General features: G+C 40.1%; 1 protein-coding gene across 5 annotated transcripts in view; it reads left to right on the plus strand.

Moving 5' to 3' along the window:
* VPS13C (vacuolar protein sorting 13 homolog C) overlaps positions 1 to 24,156 on the plus strand; it is an 87,460-nt gene that overhangs the window by 43,271 nt on the left and 20,033 nt on the right. For all 5 annotated transcript variants that reach the window (XM_032699610.1, XM_032699609.1, XM_032699611.1 and 2 more), the window contains 23 exons: positions 406 to 644; positions 1,841 to 2,070; positions 2,387 to 2,479; positions 3,390 to 3,755; positions 5,704 to 5,793; positions 6,173 to 6,328; positions 7,372 to 7,636; positions 8,439 to 8,596; positions 9,343 to 9,464; positions 10,110 to 10,404; positions 11,807 to 12,196; positions 12,854 to 12,958; positions 13,676 to 13,840; positions 14,184 to 14,312; positions 15,603 to 15,736; positions 16,119 to 16,245; positions 17,894 to 18,129; positions 18,444 to 18,594; positions 19,608 to 19,748; positions 20,755 to 20,836; positions 20,961 to 21,030; positions 21,842 to 21,953; positions 22,875 to 22,988. In XM_032699610.1, coding sequence (XP_032555501.1) covers positions 406 to 644; positions 1,841 to 2,070; positions 2,387 to 2,479; positions 3,390 to 3,755; positions 5,704 to 5,793; positions 6,173 to 6,328; positions 7,372 to 7,636; positions 8,439 to 8,596; positions 9,343 to 9,464; positions 10,110 to 10,404; positions 11,807 to 12,196; positions 12,854 to 12,958; positions 13,676 to 13,840; positions 14,184 to 14,312; positions 15,603 to 15,736; positions 16,119 to 16,245; positions 17,894 to 18,129; positions 18,444 to 18,594; positions 19,608 to 19,748; positions 20,755 to 20,836; positions 20,961 to 21,030; positions 21,842 to 21,953; positions 22,875 to 22,988 — 3,970 coding nt within the window. The remainder of the gene's footprint in view (positions 1 to 405; positions 645 to 1,840; positions 2,071 to 2,386; positions 2,480 to 3,389; positions 3,756 to 5,703; positions 5,794 to 6,172; positions 6,329 to 7,371; positions 7,637 to 8,438; positions 8,597 to 9,342; positions 9,465 to 10,109; positions 10,405 to 11,806; positions 12,197 to 12,853; positions 12,959 to 13,675; positions 13,841 to 14,183; positions 14,313 to 15,602; positions 15,737 to 16,118; positions 16,246 to 17,893; positions 18,130 to 18,443; positions 18,595 to 19,607; positions 19,749 to 20,754; positions 20,837 to 20,960; positions 21,031 to 21,841; positions 21,954 to 22,874; positions 22,989 to 24,156) is intronic.

Consider the following 24,156-nt stretch of genomic DNA (forward strand, 5'->3'; position numbering starts at 1 on the left):
TGTGCTTGGCCAATGAATGATGTAATTTTAGTCATGTTAAGCAAGTTTCTGCTTTTATATGTTGATTTCCCATGTTATCCAAACAAAAAAAAAATATTGGAGACTTGCAGATTCCAGTAAATGGTGTAGAAGAGCTGAGAGTACCCAGCCTCAGCCAGAGTTCTGTGCACTGAAACTCCGCTGTGATTCTTATGTGCCACTTCCAAAAGTGCAGTGCACTAATTTGAAATTGAAATTACTCCTCTGTTAGAAAAGTCTATACCCTCTTATTTCTGGAAGAAACACTGATTGCTTGTAGAGTAATTCTTATTTATAAACACTATGGGAGAAAAAATGGCACTGCTTATGTATCCTTGTTTTTCTAGATCCATGTTTGAAATGTTTCTTATTAAACTTGTTTTCCAGAATGATAGACAAGAAAGATGACACACATGACAGTTCTATGATAGATATAAGGTATAAGCAGGATAAAAATGGAACTGGAGTTGTTGCAGTCCTTGACAAGCTGTACATATGTGCCAGTATGGAGTTTTTGTTGACAGTAGCAGATTTTTTCATTAACTCGATGCCAGCATCCTCAACTGAAAGATCTGCACAGTTCCAATTAAAGCAAGTTGCTTCTGGGAAATCCAAGCCAGAAACAGGTCTGTAAAACCAATTTCCACCTCCACCCCATTCCCCTCCTTTGCAAGACTTCACACTGAAAACAATTCCTCCAAAAGTTTTCAAGATACTGTCTTGGTATCAGACTTGAGAAATGAATTTATTCTTCAAAATGTGGGAATTGGCCACTGACAGTGTATATTGATTTCCTCTTTCTGGTTGAAGACCGGAGGTAAAGCATGATGAAACAAGGGCAAGAAAGACCATTTCTAAGAGTATTTTGTTGGTTTGAAATGATTGCTGGGCTTGTCTGAGCTGTGGTGAGACCTCACCTATGGGGTGTGTTGTCTGACTGGTTCCCAACAGCCCTCCCTTTTTTTTGGGGACCTTGGCAGAGCACCAGGAGTGACCCTGAGGTTTGATGAACTGCCCTGGTGAGAGGAGAGCAAGCAGTTCACTTGCTCTCCTCTTCCCCTGTTGATGTGCCCAAGTCCTGGGGTGGAGGAGGGATGATACTCCAGGAAAATGGCACTTGCAAGGAATGTTCAGGACTACCCAAACATGTTGCTGGCTGCAACCCACCATGTCCAGCTTCCTTTGCTTTTCCTGTAGTGCCCTGAGCCTCAAACTGGCTCCTGTTCCATGGCAGAGCTCTGATATTCGGATATTTCCAGCAAGTGTTAGGCAGGAGTAACCCCTGTGATTAGTTTGGTGTGCAGGAACTCCCACCTCTCACTGGGAACCAGAGGGATTGATCCATCACTAGGGTAAAGTGTCCTGCTTTTAGCTGAGAGAATATAATATGATTCTCTCCTTCTGTTTGGAGACCAAACATATTCAGACAAGAAATTCTGTATTGATAATTTGGTTTTGATTTGTAAGTGTTCACTCAAAGAAGTGAGTCACTTTAGGTGTTGAGCCAGAAAATAACTATTCCAGCTTGCCTTTGTAGAGCCAGGGCTCAGACTGACTACAGTGTGCAGAGTTCATCCTGTCCTTCTACAGCACTGAGCAATTTGTTCAGAGCTAAAGTTCTGACCAGTTTGCTGCTCATTTCTGAACACTGTGATATTGAGTGTCAGCAGTGTATTCCTGTAAAAACTGAGACATTATTTGTTAAATTTGTACCTCTATAATTGGGTAGCAATTTTCAGGCATGGTTTCAGTATTATGTACATGGTAATGCTTTCAAACCTTTTATATTCAAGGGTGTTTTTTTTAAAATTTATTTTCACAGAAATACCTGTACGGCCAAATATGACAGTAAAAGCTGTGATTCTGGACCCAGAAGTTGTATTTGTTGCTAATTTGACCAATGCTGATGCTCCTGCCTTAAAAGTTTCCTTCCAATGTGACTTTTCTCTGACATCTGGAAGGGATGCACAGAGGATGACTGCTCAAGTGAATGGCTTCAAAGTGTTGGCCTGTGCCTTTCTCAAAGAAAAACAAGACAAAAGTGTTACTACTGTAAGAAAACCACTGGTTTTTTGACTGTACTATCAGTCTGTGTGTTGAGTTTTGTCTGTTTTTTAAGCATTTTTAAGCATTAGGTCAAAAGCTTTTATTTCAGTGACTTTTAATCTTCAGGACAAAATTGCTGTTGTGCAAATTGGGATGCTGGAATGTGTGGCAGTGCATGAAAAAATGCTGTTGCTCTGAAACATGGCATTACTTTATGGGGTCAGCATGCCCTGGGCCTGTGGAATGAAAAAAGTACAAGACCTTTTGAAATGTTTAGATTCCAGGAGTCACCTTAATAATCAAGTGATGATTTTTCACTCAGGTGTTACGACCGTGTTCCTTGGTCATGGAAAATATGGTGCATGTCTCAGGATTACAGACTGTGGCAGTAACAATAGAAGAACTTACTATTAAGGTAAGATTATTAAAACTGTCTTTGGAAGAACAGCTGCTTCTCAAACTGTAGCTTGGTTTTTGGTGGTTAAAATTTGCATTTTCCTCATTAGTTTAATTCTAGAAATAAACATTTTTAGAGCTGCTCCATGTTGGAAAAAATCATTATGTGTTCCTTGTGCTGACAGTCCCTTCACCAAAGAGGACTCATTTAAATACTTCAGATTCTGGGATTCCTCCTACCACTTTCTTCCCAAGTTATAAAATAACCTTTCCCCCTGCTGCCACCACCACTATTTTTGTCTTAAGTTAGTCTTACAAGATGGCACACCCCCCCAAGTACATGGATGATATAAGGCTGTTAACATGATTTCCAGAATGGTACACAGTGTGAAATACCTAGTTCTTAACAGGTAAGCTAATGACTGTGTCTCTGGTGAAGGTATTTCTGGATGTAAGTTGCTGATTCTCCTGTAAAAAGTTCCCAAATAGGCATTTGTGATATGAAAAGCCTTTAACTGTAAGTCCCTTGTTCCTGAGGCAGAAATCCTTTGACAGTTGTGCTGTGCTGCCAGTTGGAGTGGTGGGGTACAGAACTCTGCCAACAGGCTTTTGTGAACACCTCAGGGATCTTAAAAACAAAGGAATTCTTTTCAGCATGGTGGGGAAAAGGTGGATATTGGCTGCTGGTATGGGAGTACCACATATTGGCAAAAGGGAAATTCAATCTGAGAATTTTGTTCTTGGTCCTGTGGGATTGTGAGGGAGGAATTGGGGCATTTTGCAGGAGAGGAAAGCAAGAGGAGGTCCATGAATGGATTCTGTTCCTTGGAATTTAAATTGCATCTCTTACGAGGGCCTGTAATATTTGCTATTTCCATTTATAATAGGTTTTGTATTTTAATAAAAGATTTTTTTTTTCTTTGTTCAAGATCTCGCCCATAATTTTGAATACTGTCATTACCATTATGGCTGCCATAAAACCCAAGGCAACAGAGGAGGATTCTAGAGGAGCAGCTGAAGTTTCTGAGAACCTGTGGCAAGTGAAGCCCATAGATGAGTGCAATGCTTGGTTCCTCGGGGTTGATGTAGCCACAGAAGCAACAGAAACTTATAAGGACCGTGAACAAATTCTGAAACAGGAGAAGTTTGACATTGTGGTGAAATCAGTTCAGATGACCCTGGAGTGTGGTCTGGGCCATCGGACTGTCCCTTTGTTGTTGGTGGAATCTGCATTTTCAGGTGTCCTTAAAAACTGGTCCTCGCTGATGGAGGTCGCTGCTGACACGTCACTGGAGGTGTGTGGGATCCAGTTGTTAGCAGTTTAAAACACTTATGCATGTCTCCTGACATTCAAGTAACTTTTTAGTACACTTTGTCTGTGCTAAATTAATAATAGGTTTAAATTGTAGTGCTCTTAGTAGTTCTTTAGCAGTCAGGCAAGTGTGACCAAGCATAACGTGGTTTTTACAGGAAGTTTGCAATTGATAGTAGATTTTAATGGCAGTGGCTATGTGGAATAATCTGGCCCTCTCTGTTTTTCTACTACTTTTTCATGTTAAAGTTTTGCTATATGAACATTGAGCTTGTCTTACTTGAATATTCATATTACTGCCCACCTTTTTTGTTTCTGTAGCACTGTGTTCAATGTTACGATAGAAATTACGCTCTGTTCTCAAAGGGAGATCCCATTCCAAGGTGGTACAATCTCCATTTATGGAGGCAGCATGGTAAAATTCCATACAGCCACGTGTGCAGCTGCTCTGTGAAATGGGTCAGCTCCACCTGAGTTATATTTGGTCAGTCTACCAAATATATATCCGAGAACAGAATCATAGAACCAGCTGGGTTGGAAGGGACCTCCGAGATCATCAAGTCCAACCCTTGATCCAAGCCCGCTGTGGTTCCCAGCCCATGGCACTGTTGCCACATCCAGTCTCATCTTAAAAACCTCCAGGGATGGAGAATCCACCACTTCCCTGGGGAACCCATTCCAATGGCTGAGTACCCTCTCTGTAAAGAATTTCTTTCTAATCTCCAACCTAAACCTCCCCTGGCACAGCTGAAGACCCAGCCCTCTTGTCTTGCTGATCGTTGCCTGGGAAAAGAGACCAACCCCCCCCCGGCTCCCCCCTCCTGTCAGGGAGTTGCAGAGAGTGAGGAGGTCTCCCCTGAGCCTCCTCTTCTCCAGGCTGAACAGCCCCAGCTCCCTCAGCCTCTCCTCCCAGCACTTGTGCTCCAGTCCCTTCCCCAGCCTCGTTGCTCTTCTCTGCCCCTGCTCCAGCCCCTCCATGTCCTTCCTGAGCTGAGGGCCCAGAACTGGACACAGCACTCCAGGGGTGGCCTCCCCAACACTGAGTCCAGGGCAGGAATCACTTCCCTGGACCTGTTGGCCACACTGTTCCTGAGCCAGGCCAGGATCCACTGGCCCTCTTGGCCACCTGGGCACACTCTGGCTCCTGTTCAGCTTCCTGTCAATCCACACTCCCAGCTCCCTCTCTGCCTGGCTGCTCTCCAGCCACTCTGTCCCCAGCCCAGGGGTCTGCCAGGGGTTGTCATGACCAAAGTGCAGGACCCGGCCCCTGGCCTGGTTGAACCTCATCCCATTGGAATCAGCCCAACTCTCCAACCTGTCCAGGTCCTCTGAATGAAGCATGAGGTACAAGGAGCCTTCTTTCATTGCCTCCATATCATGGGAGGGTTTGGAAGATGCACGTGTAAAAACGTCCCTCTGGGGGAACTCCCCACCAGGGAACATCCAGAACTGTTGAGTCCACAACTTCTGTTCAGAGTTGGTGTGATTGAAGGGCATTAAAATCCAGATATTTGCTCTGAGTTAGAGGAATTGTTCCAGTGGGCCAGACTGAGACTATTTTACTCAGACTGTTATTTCACAGTGCAATGAAGTACTCGTGGCATTGAAGTTTCTGGTCTCAAAGTCATTCCCTCAAACAGGGTAGGAGAGGATGGAGACTTGATGATGTTAATTGAAGATGTTAAAAAGATACAGTGTTCCCAGGATGTGTGGTTGCTCTCAAAGCAAGCCAGAAAATGAACTCTTCAAAAATGATCTCACTGGGGAAAAATTTACGATATATTACATTTCTGTGTATTAATTTTTAAGCCATTAAAAGTTAATGCTAGAACCTCCAAAATTAATTGTTTTCTTATTAATGTTTTACATAATAATTTCTATTGGAAGGAACCTGGTCCTTTGTTTTTGTTTAATTTTGGTTATATCTTTAGATTCATTATTACAATGAAACTTATGCAGTGTGGGAGCCACTTATTGAACGAATTGAAGGAGGAAAGAAGCAATGGAATTTAAAACTGGAGGTATGTAAACTACTTGAAACTGTGTGAAATGATTTGAATAGACAGCTATTTTTTAATTAAAGTTTTATGTGGCAGAACATTGACCTTTTGAATGTTGTTGATTTGAGGGTGATGTGCAGTTTCACTTGGAAAAAAAAAATCAATCTTTAGACATCTTAAGGTTTTTCTGAATAATGTTAATTGTCCAGTGCATGGACAAAAAGAAAATAACTTGCCTTCAGTGTTGGTATAAAATATCCATATTTGTTTAAGGCATCTGAGCTTTACAAGTTGTACTATTTTTGTGAAATTGTCAAGTGTGGGTCAAGTTTTTTCCTGTTTTAACACAGGAGAAAGTAACTTCTGTGTTCATAAAGGCCTAATGAAACTTCTCTTTCAGATGAAGACTAACCCTGTCCAAGAGAGAAGTCTGATGCCTGGGGATGATTTCATTGTCCTTCCTGAGCCACAAACTGCCATTAACATCTCTTCCAAGGATACAATGAACATCACAATATCCAAGTGTTGTCTGGCTGTTTTCAGTAACCTGGCCAAGGTAGTTCTAACTGAATTATCTGGTTCTGTAGGAAGTTCTGATTCTTTCTTTTTTAAAGAACTTTACTGGCTGCCAGTCACAAGTCAGTGGCTGTTCTGCAGCTCTGACAGATGTTACCTAGAAGGGCTGAGGAGTTTTACTGGGATTAGTCCTTTAGGGTTGGCAAAAAGGTGGTGCTCAGCTTTTCAAAGAAGCAACTTCTGTGTTAGAGCAACAAATGTGCTTATGCAGGACTTAAGGAAGGGTCATACATGCAGGCCAAATGAAAATGAAATGCTCCAATAAACACAACTATTTGCTACAATGCTCTTTCTGAAATATTAAAAGAGAAATTTACCTTCCTTTCCGGTTTTTCTCCTTTATTGAATACTAAGAAAAGTGTGCATTTTAGGATTGGCCTTGAAACTGTAGGAGTAGATTGTCCAGTGTGTTAAAAATACTTTTTCCCCCTATTTTTCTTGTGATAGTAGGTGTGCTTATGAATGATCTAGACTGCTTTTCCCTCCTTTTTTTTTTTTAGGGGGTGAAGAAATTTTGGTTACTAAATTAAACCGGTTTTACAAAATGTGACTTATGCCTATTTGTTTTTTAATTCTAAATTAAACCCAGTTTTGTAGCAGTTCTGTAAGTACTTGCTAATACTGTAAGTCTCTCTTGGCAGTCAGTTCCCATGGCTTCTGTGGAACCAAACAAATGTTTGTAAGCATAAGTTGTAATTGAATATGAAGTATGTACGTGTTCCATGTCCTTGTGACTTCTCTGTCCCAGATCTTATGTTTCTCTTACAACCCAAGAACTGGAAAAATGCCCAGTGAGGAGCAGGAATGCTTATTGTAGCATCAACATGTACTGCAAATCACAGAATAAAATTAAATTCTCTGGAAGTAACCTTCACTTCCCTGAAATACTACTCCACACAGCATAGGTCTTGGTATAGATAATTTTGCCCCTCTTTAAAATGATAGTTGCTGGGAACTGCCTTTCTGGATATGTTATATTTATTTATTTATGTGTGACATTTTTTTATTTGTTGTTAATTCCAGGCGTTTTCAGAGGCAACTGCATCCACGTTTGACTATTCCTTTAAGGAGACAGCCCCTTTCATAGTGAAAAATGCCCTGGGTGTTCCTCTCAAAGTGCTTCCCAGCTCCAGTTTTCGGATAGTTGGTTCCACTGGCAAAGAGAAGCTGAATGATATAGAAGTTGGGCAGAGCATGGAGCTGGAATACTCTGCCTTTGAAGCTCCCCAGCGAGGGAGGTTGTCTGCCTTGTACCGCCAGGAGAGCTCCGTCTTCTCCTTAAATCTGGGTACTGAGGAGCTCTGTGTGTGGGAACACGGGGATCCACAGGGGCGCATCAGTGGGGTGGAAATGTGTGTCGAGTACATGGCGTTGGAACCACTTTTGAATACTGATGCCAATTAAAAAACCCCACAAAACTGCTACTGCACTTCTTAAAAACCTGTAAAATTCCTTTTCTTCAGTTTTTCAGAGAGTAAAAAGCACAATTTTTCTTTCCTTTTTGGAGAAATGGACGACATTCTAGTGGAGTCATGGATAGACCATGTTAGACCCTGTGACACAAGCCTGTGCATTCCAGCTCCTGTTCAACATTTCTCCTACCCTTACTACTATTTGGCTTCCTGTAGTTACCCAGCTACTCAAGAGCAGTTATGTTTCTGGTTTTTAACTTTGCCAGAAAACACTCTAAAGAGAACAGGATACAACAGCTACTAATACATAATCTCCTGAGTTTTTTCCTTTCCATCACATCCCATCTGAAGGTACTTGGCCTTGATACAAAGACCATGTTCTGTGTTGCATTTCATTAACTCACCCAACAAGTACCTATTTTTACTGCTTGGGGTATTTCCTGGGCTATGTATAAATCGTGATCTGAAGTTACAGTCTTGAGGAGTATTTGGGCCTTAAAGCTTTCCTTCAGTGGTACTCAAGTACCATTTCAGGTGCTTTTGCCAGAGAGTACTTTGATCCTGGCTGTTGCTGTTGAACTGTTGGGTTCTGTTGAACTGTTGGGAACTGTTCAAATAGGAAATGGTAGTGTGATTTGTTTTGCCTAACTGAGATTTTTGTATGTTTTTGTGGATCAGAACTGCAGGGATATAAAGAAGCCCTGAGCATTCCCATAGCCAAGCCAGGCCGACGCCTGTACAACGTCAGGAGCCTTGCTGGGCCCTCAGACTCCATCATTGTCCAGATTGATGCCACAGAAGGGAACAAGGTCATCACTGTACGGTCCCCTCTGCAGGTAAAAACCAGCCCAAAGCCCAGGCACTGCTCTTCAATGAGTGACTTGATCTTTCTTCCTTAATGCCTTTTTTGAGATCTTTTTGAGTAACTTTCTTTTTTGAGATCTTTTTGAGTAACTTTTTTTTTTGAGTTTTTTTGAGTAACTTTTTTTTTGAGTTTTTTTGAGTAACTTTTTTTTTTGAGATTTTTTGGAGTAACTTTTTTTTTGAGATTTTTTGGAGTAACTTTTTTTTTTGAGATTTTTTGGAGTAACTTTTTTTTGAGATTTTTTGGAGTAACTTTTTTTTTTGAGATTTTTTGGAGTAACTTTTTTTTTTGAGATTTTTTTGGAGTAACTTTTCCAAGAAGTTACTTAAAGGCCAATTATTAAGTATTTTGCTCTATTTGTTAAATGAATTTTGATCTGTGTTGTGTATGTGTGTGTGTGTTCCTGATAAATGGAAAATCTGTTTTTCTCCTTTTCCTTTTGGCTTTCTAATATCCTCAACACTGAGGATACTTTTTATGCAATTTGGCATTTTAAGCATGTTTTTCATTTCATGGGACTTAAAATGAAGAGTTTTTTTCATATGCTTGTGTATTGTCTCCTTCAGAATGGTATTTTGTTTTAAGACACATAAAGTCTGTTTTCTAGAGAGTTTGGTTAAATCTGCTCTTGCTGTTTTTCCTTCCTGTTATTCATCCTTTTTCCTTTAGAAATCTGTACCACAGAAATGCAATGAAAATTCTGCATTTTGATTCCAGATCAAGAACCATTTCTCCATCCCATTTATGATCTATAAACTGGCTAAAGGCTCCAAGGTGCTGGAGGCAATTGGCACATCCAGGCCAGAGGAAGAATTCCATGTTCCTTTGCATTCATACAGGTAAACTTTCCTTGCTCTGAAGGGCTGCTCTCTGGGAGTCTGATGCACAAATACAGCATTGCTGGGGGAGCTTGAATTTGCACTTGGAAGTTTTTCCTGACCAGGATAAAAATCCAAAATCCAAAACCTTTTCACAAGTGCTGTGAGGAGCAGCTGAGGGAGCTGGGATTGTTGAGCCTGGAGAGGAGGAGGCTCAGGGGGGACCTTCTCACTCTCTACAACCCCCTGCCAGGAGGGGGGGCCTGGGTGGGGTTGGGCTCTGCTCCCAGGAACCAGCAGTGGGACAAGAGGGCACGGTGTTAACTGCACCAGGGCTGGTTTAACTTGGACATCAGGAAGAAGTTCTTCAGAGAGAGTTATTAAACACTGGAATGGGCTGCCCAGGGAGGTGGTGGAGTCGCCATCCCTGGAGGTGTTTGAGAAGAGCCTGGCTGTGGCACCGAGTGCCATGATCTGGGTGACAAGGTGGGGTTGGGTCAAAGGTTGGACTCGATGATCTCAGAGGTCTTTTCTGACCTGATTGATTCTGTGACTGTGTGATTGGGTAGTGAGTGTGCTGTAGAGTGTTAGCAATGACTTCAAAGTGGGTGAAGTTGTCTGTCAATACAAATCTGTTGTGTCCCACTTCCTGCCCCCTTCCTGCAGGTGTCAGCTGTATGTCCGACCCACGGGGGTGTTCGAGGGGCAGTTCAGAGAGTCCACCACTTACATTGCCTGGAGGGAGGAGCTGCACAGGAGCACTGAAGTGAAGTGCTTGTTGCAGTGCCCAGCCATGGAGACCAGTTTCCTGCCTCTGATCATCAGCTCAACAGCTGTACCTGATGAACTCAGTTTTATTTCACCGTATGAAGAGGAGTGGGATCCAGCCTACATTATCCACCTGTACCCCACACTCACTGTGAGGAATCTTCTGCCATACTCCTTGAGATATTTACTGGAGGTAAGTTATTTTAGGGTTTATTTGTAAATCCTTTACTCAATTTTAAGTAAGACTATATTTACTTAGAAGTGCAGATGAATGTAGCGTGTAAGACAATGCATGTCGGGTATTTTATATTGTAAATGAATGAGGCAGATCATGGATTGATTCTGGGACTTCTGGGGATTAATTTTTTTGAATTTGGATGTTCCTGGCCAACTCTGCCTTGCTCCTTAAATATGAATCCTGTACTGGATTGGTCTTTTTTTTTTACGTTCTTCTGAGATACTGTTTGTGTTTTGCAAGATGTCTTTTGCTTCTGAAAAAGAGGCATAAGACTGAGGATCTACAATTTCTAGAGCTTTTCTTCACCTAGAAAATGCAGCTTCTCTCCATTCTGACACTGATTCTTTACTGATGATTATTGTGGGGGCATCCTTGCACAAACTGGAAGAATTTTTGCAGGATGCTGCACAGACCATTTCCCTCTCCATGCAGTATTTTCAGTATCTAATATTGATTCATGAAATCTGAGTGATATTAGTAAATACAACAGGGGCAAGGATTTAGAACCACCACCTTTGTTTGTTCTGGTCTGTCCTGTTTGCAGGACTGGCTGTGGCATTCATTTAGATCTTGTTTCCACTTCTGTGCAACATCCTAATGGCACTATTCCCACTTTTCCTCACCTTCACTGTCCTTCAGTACTTAAAGTCACAGCACGTAGGACAGAGTGCAATTACCTTGGTTGAGGAGTCAGAAAGTAGTAATTCAAATCTCTTTCTGAAGTCACTGTACCTCTAGATGGGTCTGTGCTTGTTGTCTTCACATCCCTGGACTAATGAAGCCTGGCCACTATTTCATACAGTAAAATACACTGTTTATTAGGAAAAATTAGGAAAGCTGTTGTTGTGGGATGCTACTGCCTGAGCAAAGTGGTGCTGCTAAATAGTGTGGCAGAACTGCTGGCTTTCTGCCTTGGGTGATCTTCAGTGGGAAAGCCCTGGCTGTACATCTGCAGCACTGTCCTGCTGAGTGTTACACTCAGGAGGAGGAGTAAGCTTACACTCAGCAGGAGTGTAAGCATTGGGTAAGAACTCATTGCCAAAATCCTTTGGAAATCATGGAGGAGGGAGGGTGAGAGAAGGGAGCGAGTGGAGACAGGGAATACATTGGAACTAGTTTGCCTTCCTGAAACCCAGAACTAAGAATTAATTAAGAATTTATTACTGTCCTGCAAGAAAAGTGCAATGGATCTCACATTATTCAGAGGATCAGTCCCAAATAAAAGTGATGGGAGATTAGGACACATTGTACTGAGATATCTGAAATTTGCATCCTACAAGAGAATAAAATGCTTGGTTTTGAATGCCTTAATTTTATATATTAAAATCTTAATTTGCTTCTTCTGCTTTTGCTCCAGGGAACAGCAGAAGCCCGGGAATTAACTGAAGGGAGCGCCGCAGACGTTTTCCATTCGAGACTCAACGGAGAAATAATGGAACTTGTGCTGTTAAAATATCAAGGCAAAGACTGGAATGGGCATCTTAAAATCCATGATGGGATGCCTGAGTTTTTCCCCGTGTGCTTCACCTCCCACTCTGCAGCATCCCTGACGGTGGATGTGTACATCCACACCAGGAGGGTCGGGAGCCGCCTCGTCCTGTCCGTCTTCAGTCCCTACTGGATCATCAACAAGACTTCCCGTGTTCTCCAGTACCGAGCTGAAGACACTCATGTGAAGCATCCAGCAGACTACAGAGACATTGTTTTGTTCTCATTTAAAAAGAAAAACATTTTTAGTAAAAATAAGGTATGCTGATTTTAAAGTCCTGCTCTGAGGGGGAAAACACAAAGATATTTCTTATAAAGAATATTTTTATGTCGGTTTTAAGTCTAAAGACTCTCATTTGGCAGTTGCTTTCTTTGGTACTTTGACATTTAAAATGCACACTGTAAATATGCTGGTTTGTGTTAAACACATTTCTTTAGTTTTGATTTTTTTTGTTTTGTGTGATGTTTGCATGGTCAAGTAAAGAGTACTGCAGTAGAAGATTTTTTCAGAAGTGGCCCTTCGTTCCTTTTAAATAACTCTTCTTACCCAACAGTAGTTGAAAAACTAGTTGAAGAAACAGTGTTTATTCCTCCCACCTCTTCAAGTTTGTGAAGCACCCCAAAATGTAGGCTTTTTGCCACGTATGTGTGTGCTGCCATGAGCAGACAATGAGTGCTCCTCTATTTTTCTACCTTGTACTGTGACATCTTCTCCAGAACTCAGGCACAGACTAATCAGAATATGAATAATGATACTACTTTCTAAGGTTATCTAAACTTACAGAAGGTTTTGAAAGCACTGATGTGTTGTCCTTATACTGCTCCATGTGATATGATTGCTCTCCATAATGCACGAGCTGTAGGATTACAGTGAATTTATTGAATTACTTTGCATGTTGTTGTTTTTTGTCTGTAGATCCAGCTCTGTATTTCAACCAGCACTTGGTCCAGCAGCTTTTCCCTTGATACTGTAGGAAGCTATGGATGTGTGAGGTGTTCAGCCAATAACATGGACTACCTGGTAAGATATCTTTCTGTGTTTTAGGAAGCTCTCTTGGGGTTCTTTTGCCTTGACTCTTTCCCTCATTAAGGCCTTTGTTTCACTTCTTCCACTGCTTTTAAAGCATGGAAATATTTAACATTTAGGGTAATAACATTTGTGCCCCAGCTGTTCAGGTCTGCACCTGTCAACAAGTAGTTTCACCAACAGAAGTTTCAGTTGAATTCCTAATTGTGGTTTATATAACAAATGTGCAGTTCTGGGCTGTTTGAAAACACAGTGGTGAATGTGCATAATGGAGAGAAGAATGCACAGCATAATTCATAACTGCAAGTGTTTAGATCTTCAGTCTTTATCCAAGACTACATTTCCATAATTAAGCAGAATAAAGATATGTGGGGAGTTGTGTTTCCATACATTCTTTAGCTTTGTTTTCTGATGATAATGGTCATTTTAGGTTGTCTTTATTTACTCTAGAGGATTCCTGTTGGGTTTTCTCCACAGATGGTACAGCTACAAAATGCTACAGCTAAAATATTACTTGACTGTTGTGTTAATTGTGTTGCATAATTTGCTGACTTTACTCCATGTCATTGGTTCTTTCATTTCAGGTGTTCAGAGCAGGAGTGTTGTGTGCCAGGTTTTGTAATTATAGCATTGGCTTTTCCTTTTTTTCCATCCTGACTTTTCTTCTAAACTTGCTGTTGATTGTTTGCTCAAATTATCCTTGTTTGACAGGTTGGAGTCAGCATCAAAATGAGCAGTTTTAACCTGACCAGGATAGTTACCTTCACTCCATTCTACACAATAGCAAACAAATCTTCTTTGGAACTTGAAGTTGGAGAAATTGGTCCTAATGGCTCTCTTCCAACTAATAAATGGAATTATATCTCAGCTTCAGAGGTAATGTTTCGTGTTTTTCCCTTTGGGTGTTGTTGTAGACAACTGGTCTCTAGGTGTCACTTGAGGAAGGAGCAGTTCTCTCATGGGAGCTGTCACTTGTGATGGATGACATGGGTACCTCACATCTCAGGGGAACTTGAGCAGCACAGGTTGCATGTGTTGGTACATTAATGAAGTCCTTCAGTTTGGGTAATTTAGTAAATGTAGCTGAGATGTTCATCAGGAGATACTTGGGTGAGGACTAAGGCATGTGAAATAGTCACCAGCCTGTTTGTTTTCCTGCTGGCTCACTGTACTGAACATACAGGAACTGTTAAAGTCACATGTATTTCTTGTTTCACAGTGTCTTCCATTCTGGCCTGAAAACTCATCTGGTGAACTTTGTGTCAGAGTAGTTGGCTATGAGAGCCCATCCAAACCATTCCTGTTTAATGCCCAGGATAATGGGACTCTGCTGAGACTGGAAGAATTGGTGAGATTGCCTTTGTGTGCTCTGTTCTTAAACCCCATTTTAGCCCTCCTGTAGCTTGACTCACCAAAATCATCCAGGTCAAACTGTGTATACACTGCCCTTCAGTTCTGAGGCATAAAAAAGGTTGTGAATCAGGTTTGCAGAGTTGTTGATGTTTTTGTAACTGTGTAGTCAGGGTGATTTACTTGTGTTAACCCTATAAGAAGATGAACAGCTCTATTGCTACTAAGTTCAAATGGTAGAATGGTAAAATGCTTAGACTGCACCTCTGACATCTGGGGTTTTGCAGAGTGAATGTCTTGGGTGCCTTCAGTTTGTTTAAATAGTTATCCTAAAATGGATTGTATTTTTTGTTTTCTTGATAGTCCACTGCATGTTGGACACACACAGTTTGTGGGCAAACTAATTTATGAGTCAAACAGCTGAATCTTACTGATTTCAGAACTCCCCCTAGCCTAGCATTAGGGAATGTGTATATAAATGTAGCATGTTCAGACAAGGATTTGGATGTACTGCTCATAACTAACTGAAATGCAAGTGACTGTGAGGATAATCCAGCTCTCCAGTTTCCTGAAGCACCTTTTTCAAAGGTGGATGTGTCCCTTCCCACCTCTTCTCCAGATCTTATAATGTAGTAGAAAAATCAATTTATCTTGCTAGAGGAGCATTTTGAGAAAGGTGTCTGAAGAGACAATCCCAAAGGGAAAGCATGAAGTACCTCCTTTGTATAAGCAAATGAGAAAAGTGGTGCTGTACATGCTTCAGAAATATCTTGCATATATATTGGGAAGCCATTAGGAGAAAGACTCAGGATGAAATGTTTATAGGTTTAATGAACAGAACTTTTCTGCTCTTTTTGTTAATGTTCTTTTGCTAAATTTGTTGTACTTTACAAACTTACACTAAAGTTTGTCTAGACCTTCACGTTTTTAAGGAATATGCAGGAACCTGCAGTTTTAAATGTGACTAAGTTTTGTAACAGAAAGTGAAGGGAATTATCACCTTTACTTTTAATGAACTTGGCCAAATGAAGTAATTTGAATAAAAATCTTTAATTTTAATATATTTTTTCAATTAAATCAACAAGGAGTTTGTGGATGCTACTGATACCTGCCTAAAGTCAGCAACCAATGTGTTTGAGCTTGCTGTCACTAGATAATGCAGGGGACATTTCCTTATTTCATTTGGAAGAGGCCAGCGAAAGACTGATCTAAAAATAGCAGTTTAGTCTGTTCTAAATTGAATTTATGTATGGAACAAATACTGGACTTTGTCTAACTCCTTCTGCAGAATGGGGGTGTGCTGGTGGATGTGAATGTTTCGGAGCACTCTACTCTCATCAGCTTCTCTGATTACCATGAGGGAGCTGCCCCAGCCCTGATTGTGAACCACACCCCGTGGGACTGCCTCAGATACAGACAGAGGTACAGGACAGACACTGTTCACCACTGATTGTTTAACCAGGGGGGACCCTTTGGGAGGAAAGGAGTTCTCTTTTACCATTATGGGACCTTGAACAATAGATGAAAACCCCTTTTCTTTCTCATATTCTTTTTATGAAGTATTTTGTCTTCCTCATAGTTTGAGAAAGTGGAGAGAATACAGTGGGAGTATAAATCCTGGTTCACCAAGAGCTGGTGAACCTCCAGCTGGCCTTGTTTGGAGTGGATGGCCTGGGTCCTTCCCACCTCACCCCAGGAGGCTGGAGGGGTGGAGGATTTAACCCTGTGATTTGCTTGCTCCCCTTCCACCACTGCTCCTAACCAGTGAATACTGTTATTTTGCTGCTTTGCTTTCGCCTTGCAGTGGATTACAAGAGGAAATGGAGTTGAAACCAAGGCAAGTGTGCCTGTTTGCCTGGACAGATCCAACCAAACCAAGAAAATTGACTTGGGGCTACTGCCAAAATTTTGGTGAACATGACCTACTGAAGGTAAACTTGAGAAGGGGAGAAGTAAATGCTGAACCAAGCTAGGACTGTTACAAGGTTAAAACTACCTGGCAGAAAGCTTCCTCAGTAACTTCACATCTGTCTTGTCCTGTAAGAGACCTTTGAGCCTCCTGTCAAGCAGCAAGATTTTGGATGTTTAGATTAATATATTCAGAGGCTCAGACACAAACTGCAGCTTGCTTTTGCTCTGGTTTTTGTGAATATGGAAGTGTAGGAGCTGTGGAAGTATCTAAAGAGTAGAGAGGATGAATAATTCACCAGTTTTCCAGCAGTGCTGCATTTGCCTTAAGTATCTCCCTAAAGATGGAGAAAACCCCCACTGTTGTGACTCTCACTTCCTGTGGGAAATGCTTGTATGGAGCAGAGAATTCTGAATTGCTCACTGAGAGCTATTTCCATGTTTGTAACTCAGGCAGAACTAAAACATGCGAAGTGGGGGCAAAATAATAATAATGACCAAGATGGAAAATGACTGAGAGAAACAGGGACAGTGGAACTGGAAGCAGAGGTAATTCTGAGATAAGACAGAGCAAGTGTTTTGTTGGAGAATGGGAAGCAAACATTCATGGAGGAAGGTTTTTCTCACTTAACTGGAATGTGGGCTAAATGAAGTCCTATGTGTGTGTCTCTAAATAGCTGCCTGCTTGCACCTTACACTAAAATCTAGATTCTTCAGAGGTGGTTTTTCTGTTGACTGGGCACAGTTAAGAAAATTAAAAAGGATTAGTAGCTAAAAGGAGAGACAGGAAAGTAAGGTCTTGTTTCAGTTTTGCTGGGAATGGGTTTAATTTCACTCAACTGAACTCAGTTAACCAAATCCAGTCAGCTTTACTGTATAAACACTTTTTTGGGTCAAATTTTTTACATTTAAAATGTTTTTACTTTGAAACTGATTTCCTTACTGTATAATTATGTTTACATTTATGATTATTTGGGGCTTTTGAGAAAAGGGCTTCAATTATCTTAATTTTGCCTCACAAATTAAAAAATAAGGAATATCTGCATTTGAAGTGCAGAGATCCTAATAGTTGTCTGGTTTTGCTGTTTTGTGGTTTGTAATTTATTGCCTTCTTTCCAATTACCTTTTGTGTTGCTGTGAAGGCCTTTGTTTCCTAATGATTTTCAGTATTATTCTAAACCACAAATATTGCTGGAATGTTTAGTTTACAAAAGGGGAAAAAACCCCTCCTTTCCTTTATTACATACTAGTGCTATGGCATTATGTTTTAGTTGACAGCTTTTGTTGTTAGCTCTAGTAATTCTTTGTATAATTAGTGATTCATCTTTATTAACTTCATGTCACTGATGTTTGTGATAACTCACAAGGAAATAAAGAATAGCAAATATTTAAAGCCAAAATGCCCTGAATTTTCGGGATGGAAAGCCAGAAGATTTTTGCAATTAATTTTTAGCAATTTTTGTTGTGAAAAGTAACACTTAAATTCCAAATTGGAATATCCCAACCTCCAACTTGTTTGGATTCAAGATGCAACTGAATCATCATGAGGCAGTAAAGCGAACAAACAAGGAGAATGCTGAGTTCTGGTTTGTGTGTGTGTCTGTAAACTTGCTTGTAACATACAGCAGCAGCATGGATTTACTCATTAATATCCTTTTTCCCCCAATGCAGGATGACTGTGGGCAGTTCCCTTACAATGCCAACACTCAGATCCACTGGGTGTCTTTCCTGGATGGGCGTCAGCGGGTGCTGCTCTTCACAGATGATGTTGCTTTGGTCTCTAAAGCACGACAAGCAGAGGAGCTGGAGCAACCTGACCAAGAAATAAACCTGTCAATCCATGGCCTTGGACTTTCTCTAGTTAACAATGAAAATAAAAAAGAAATCTCTTACATAGGAATTACTAGGTACTGCACGGGGAAGTCTAAATACTCCTTTGAAAAATCAAAATTTGACAGCTTATTATAACTTTTATACTAGAGTTGAAAGAGACATATTTCAAATTTAATTAGGTGGAACCTTTTTAATTAAAGATAAGGTTTTTGCCTTTACCCCTGTTGTGAAATTAGAGCCAATAGGATTTAACTGCCTCCTTTTTTAGCTTATAGTAGAGAAATAATTTTTTTGATCCTGAGAAATTAGAATAATATATTTTACATCGTTTGCATGCACAAGAAAGGTATAAGGCCTCAAATTGTTAACCTTGTTATTTATCTTGCAGTTCTGGTGTTGTTTGGGAAAGGAAACCAAGGCACAAGTGGAAACCATTTAATCAAAAGCAAATAAACCTGTTGGAACAAGCCTATCAGAAATATCTCTCAAAAACAGCTTTCCAAGGTCCTGGTTGGCATAAACTGGACAGCAACACTGAGGTATGTTTGAAGTTTAAGTGTTTGCAGAACATGTGCAACAGCTAAAACAGATTTCTGCTTTGCTACATAAGGATAAATGCTGTTTTAGGAGAAATAGAACCAGAAAGCAATCTTTTTAATTGAATAGTTACACATTTTACACAGTACAGTGTTTCTGTACTGTGGTAATACTGAGGCAATATTGAGGCATTATCCAGACTTGTATTATGAAGTAAAAATTTCCAAGAATTTTGGTTTTGTGTGGTATGTGCCTGTTAATTGTGAATCTTATATTCGCATTGAGGTACCTTAAATTCTCTGTAGAAACCTTAGTTTTATCTTCTTAGTAAACTGCGGTTTCCATTGCTTGAGATGGTAAAGGAACCTGTGGTGTTCAGAATCTGGAAATTAATTCACTTACCTGAGCTCTCTCAGGCATTAGTTGTCCATACCTGTGTTCCATGCATAAACTTAATGTATTTGAAAGGTCGAGTTCAACACAGGCATTTTATGGTACCATAATCAGCCTTGTTTTCTATATCATCCTTTCATTTGCAAAACAGGCATATCCCCTCAGCTGTGTGAACACTGAGGTTTTGCACGTGGCAGTGATGCATTTATAGTACATGGTATCAAACCTTGTATCTGTCATTACATTTGTCTCCAAATAAAGGAGAGCTTTTTCTTTCTTCGTATTTCAGGATCAGGTTAAAAGCATCAGCTGGGAAAGTAGTGAGCTGTGTGTGAATATCTGTAATTATCCAGTGTAATGTAGAAGTCAGGAAGAAATAGTTACTAAGGTGGCACAGAGGTTTCTGTTTGGGGCAACTAAAGCTACAATTTAATGTCTTTATCAGACTGACTTTTGGGTTTTGGTTCCTTTCCGTGCAGAGAATGTATGGAGTAATTCAGTAGCCATGTGATCAGATCAGGAAATAAGGAAACCCACAGGTTTTATTTGCTGCTCTGTTTACAGGAACAGAACGTTTGATTAGCTCTCAGTCTACATTAGCTCTGCTTTCTTACATTTCCAGGTGAACTTCAGTAAGTTTCCCATGGAAATGCGTCTCCCAGTCAGGTGCAGCATCCGCCGGAACTTCCTGTCGGGAATTCAGGTGGAATTCAAACAGTCCCCTCACCAGAGGAGCTTACGGGCTCAGCTCTACTGGCTGCAGGTACTGCCCTCCCTCCTGTCTGTGCACTGAGCAGGTGTTATGACCCACCCCAGAAAAAAAGGAAGGGGGGTAACCCAGGTTCTTATCAATAATTCCCTTGGGGTGGGTTAGAGTGAAACAACACTGAATAATCAGTGTCTGAAAACATATCTAGGTAGGGTTCATTTTAACACTTTTGTTTGAACAGGTATGTCAGCATTTTGGCTGTTGTCACCTATATCATCTATCATAGGGATAACCCCTGGGGGGAAAATGCATAAGGGAGAGAAAGGAAAGACAGGGAGAGTAAGGGAAAGCAAAGCTGAGAGTGGACAGATGTCTGTAGTCACTGCCCACGGGGTCCAGCAATGGGACTTGGGAGTTGCAGCTTCCAGGTCTGTCAGTTGAAGTGGTGACCTTGATCCGTTGGGGGTGGGGGAGGGAAGCCCCCACACTCCAAGAGGGGTCTGGCCAAAGGGTTTTTCCCTCCTTTCAAGATTGTCAGAGGGGAAGGGATGGGCTTTGATGGGCCACCAGAGGTATAATGCAGAAGTCCTGCAGAAGCCTGCAAGAGTCTCTTGGCAATCCTAGAATGCATAAATCATGAACCATTTCAGTCTCTGACAGCAGGCACATGAGGGCTGTGATTTTATCCATGTCTGTGCAGCAGTATCTCCACAGCTGGTGCATGTGGTGCTCAGAGCAGCAGCTTGGTTTTACTTTTGGCTGAAGGCAGTTTTCACTGTTCCAGTCAGTGTGTGCCCTCAGTGCAGCCCCTGGGAGTCTCCATGGGTGTGACCCTCTGGAAGCATCCCTTGTACAACACTTCCCACCATCTGACCTTTTATAACTAATGGGTACCATGCCACAATAAAATCAGAGCAATCCTTTCGCTCTGCCCTCCTTCCCCCCAGATAAGGATGACATTCTTCTTCAACACAGTCTCAAGTTTCTCAAGCCTTCTAAAATGGGAATTGTGTTTATTGTGTCATTAAAATATTCCTGTAATGATGCCATAATGTTTTAGGTTGATAATCAGTTACCAGGATCCATGTTTCCTGTTGTGTTCCACCCTGTACTCCCTCCCAAGTCGATTGCTTTGGATTCAGGTAAGGGAAAGTCTTATCAGATGTATTATACATTTGATATATGGCAATATCAGATTTATTCAGCCAAGTAGCAACTTGGCAATTTATTTTTGGCATATCCTTAAATTTTTTTTTTTCTGTTTAGAACCAAAACCCTTCATTGACATCAGTGTCATCACTAGATTCAACGAATACAGCAAAGTGCTGCAATTCAAGTGAGTTTAACAGCATGGTGTAACACAATTTTAGGGATTTAATATATTTTAAATCTATTTTAGAAGGGAACTTTGCTCTACAGTTTATGTTCTCCTATGCAAACAACTCTTTTGGTTGAATTTTTAAATGTCTCCTGTGAAAAAACATTGTTCTGAAAGGAACTTGGTTTTAGAAAATAGGGGCTGACCACATGATGGGGCTGTTATGCAAATTCTTTAGTAATCAGAATTCTTTCCATCTTGTCCTACAGTACCAGAGTTGTGTGTCTGCCTGTTTGTACAGTGCTGGGTGTTTGGTGCTCTAACAACAAATGACTTAATGTGGCCCAGAACAGTGTAAAATATTCTTTAGTGACTATGTCTGTGTCTGGAGTTTTTGCACTAAAAATGAGACAAAAACATTATACTGATGGTTTCTAATGCAAATATCTCTACCTAGCTAGTGTGGGTGTAATATTTGAGGATGGTGAATTTTAATAAAATAAATATTCAATAATATGACTTGAAGAGAGGCACTTGGATAAGAGGAAGAAAAGTGTTGTTCAGGTTATGTTATCCATGAAGGACCTGGAACCATAATGTGGGAATGTAGGAATTATTAGGTGATGGTTTTGAGGTAAATTTTGAAAGTATTAGGGTTGAATAACCTACAGTAATGTAGGTTTGTGTGGTCAATAAGCATTTCTGAATGTACACTGACAGTTGATACTGTAGATTGTGAATCTTGCAAAGCTTTGGTTCTGTAGGGCAAGCAGGTGATATTTCAGTTAAAATTCTCCAAGTATACACATGTTTGGTTTTCTTATTTTAGATACTTCATGGTTCTTATCCAGGAAATGGCTCTGAAAATTGATCAGGGATTTTTAGGAGCACTTAGTGAACTTTTCACTCCATCTACAGACCCCGAAGCTGAAAGACAAAGGGTAATGTATGAGAAAAATTGATTTTTGCTGGAACAGGGCCTTCATGGTTTTAGTGTTGCAATTTCCTGAAAATTTCCATTTAAATAAGGGAATATTGCATTTCACAAATGTGAATTAAGGGACATAATAAGATGGTTTTCAGTTAGTATTGGTATTTCTGTTAAACATTGGCTGTGACCATGACTGAAGGACAAGTTTGAGTAACTGATACCTGGTTATGTGTTTTCTGCTCTTTTAATGTTTCATTAATGGATGACACAAAGGTTTTAATTGTGACTACAGAGTGTTAAGGGTGTATGAGAAATAAGGGCAGATTTTACAGAGTGGGCTTGTATTTGTCTGTTAGTCTACAGTGTCTTGCCTTTAGAGAGTAGAAGGAATAGATTTTTCACAGCTCTAAATAAAATCTTATATAGGTGGACCCTCAGGTCCCATTTTGTTCTGCTGTACATGGAAGAGTCTTTCTTACAAGCTTCTTTTTCTTAGGAATTATATTTTCAGATGTTCTGTATAAAAATTGTAATTTTGTGAGGAAATAAAAAATACCACAAAGAACCTATGGAAGCGATACCTTAAATGACTGAGTAATTTAAGTTAATATCAGTATAGTAGAAAATGACAAAATGACCCAGAAATTGTTGAATTGTTGTGTATGTGGGGAGGGGTTTTTTTTGTTTGTGTTTGTGGGGTTGTGGTGTGGTTTTTTTGTGTCGTTGGTTTGGGGTTTTTTTTGTTTACCCTGGATACAAGAAATACATTAATACAGTTATATTTAAGTAGTTAACTGTATTTGACTATGGTTGTTATTTCTACTCTTTATATATATGACATATATTTAGATATATGATTAATTACATTATGTATATGCTGATGAGATTAACTTCCTTTTTTTTTCCTTTCATTTATAAATGACAAACCCAGTCTAAATTAATTCAGCAAGATGTGGATGCACTTAACACTGAGCTGATGGAGTCTTCCCTGACAGACCTGTCAATGCTCAGCTTCTTTGAACATTTCCATATCTCTCCAATTAAGGTATGCACTAGAAAGATTTTTGGTTAATACCACACCTGATATTAATCATCTCTTAATTCCTTATAGTAAATACACCCCTGGTGGGGGTTTTGTTCTCTGGAATTTAATACTTTGTTGGAAAACTTGCTTTGTCACCCATGAGTACAAACAGACCCTTAACCATCACAAAGTGGGAGAGTCAGTGTAATAATGATGAAAGCCAGATAAAATATTGGCCTGAAGGTATCCAAGTAATGTATCAGAAATTGTTATAAAATACACTTCCATGGGCTTGTCTTCATGTCTCTCTTGAAGCAGTGAGATTTTTTGAAGGAAGAGAAGGAAGATCATCAGTAATTAGACATTATCCTGAATTAGCAGAATTCTCCTCTCAACCTATCAGATTGAATAAGAATTTAGAGGGAAAAATTTACTTACTTTCCTTTTCTGACATAAACCCTAATTTCAGGTTTTTAGTTATTTCATAGGATGCTCTTAGATTCTTGGATTTTTTTTTTCTTATATGACTGTGCTTATAAACTTAGAAGAGAATGGTGAAGCCAGGGAAAGCATTGGGAGCAACAAGCCATTTGTAGTATTTAAACATACTGGCTAATTTAAAAAATCAGGCTAAAGCTGTTGAAGAAACAGTAAGAACTTCTAAGTTTCTTTTGCATCTTTATTTGAAATGTCAGACAAGCTGCTTGTTAAGTACAGGAAGGGGCTTCTTTTTCTCTCCTTTTTTTTTTCACCTAACTTCAGCAGACTTATCTTGATATTTGAAACCACTGGATAGTGGGAAGACTGTGAAAATTGGGAATCTTGAAACAGTCAAATCGTACAGGTTAACTGCTGTGCCCTCTGGTGAGTGACTAGAAGGGACAGTATTGGTTATGGTGATGAACAAGGGAAGAGGACAATAGTTTTCTGTTGCCCTTTCCACTCTTAAGAAAAATGTGTGAATATTTTTGTCTTACCAACACTAAAAAAATTTTCTATTTTACAGTATCAAAGACAGTTCAAAGTTCATGTTTCCTCCAAAGAGTGACTAGTTGCAAAAATACACACAAGCTAGTAAAGTAAATCAATTTAAATTTTACTTAAGTAAATCAATTTAAATTTTACTTAAGTAAATCAATTTAAATTTTAACTCATGGTTTACACAGAGGTTTACTGTGTAAAATTAAAC

This window comes from Chiroxiphia lanceolata, chromosome 12 (genome assembly GCF_009829145.1).
Source record: "Chiroxiphia lanceolata isolate bChiLan1 chromosome 12, bChiLan1.pri, whole genome shotgun sequence".
NCBI classification, from domain to species: domain Eukaryota; kingdom Metazoa; phylum Chordata; class Aves; order Passeriformes; family Pipridae; genus Chiroxiphia; species Chiroxiphia lanceolata.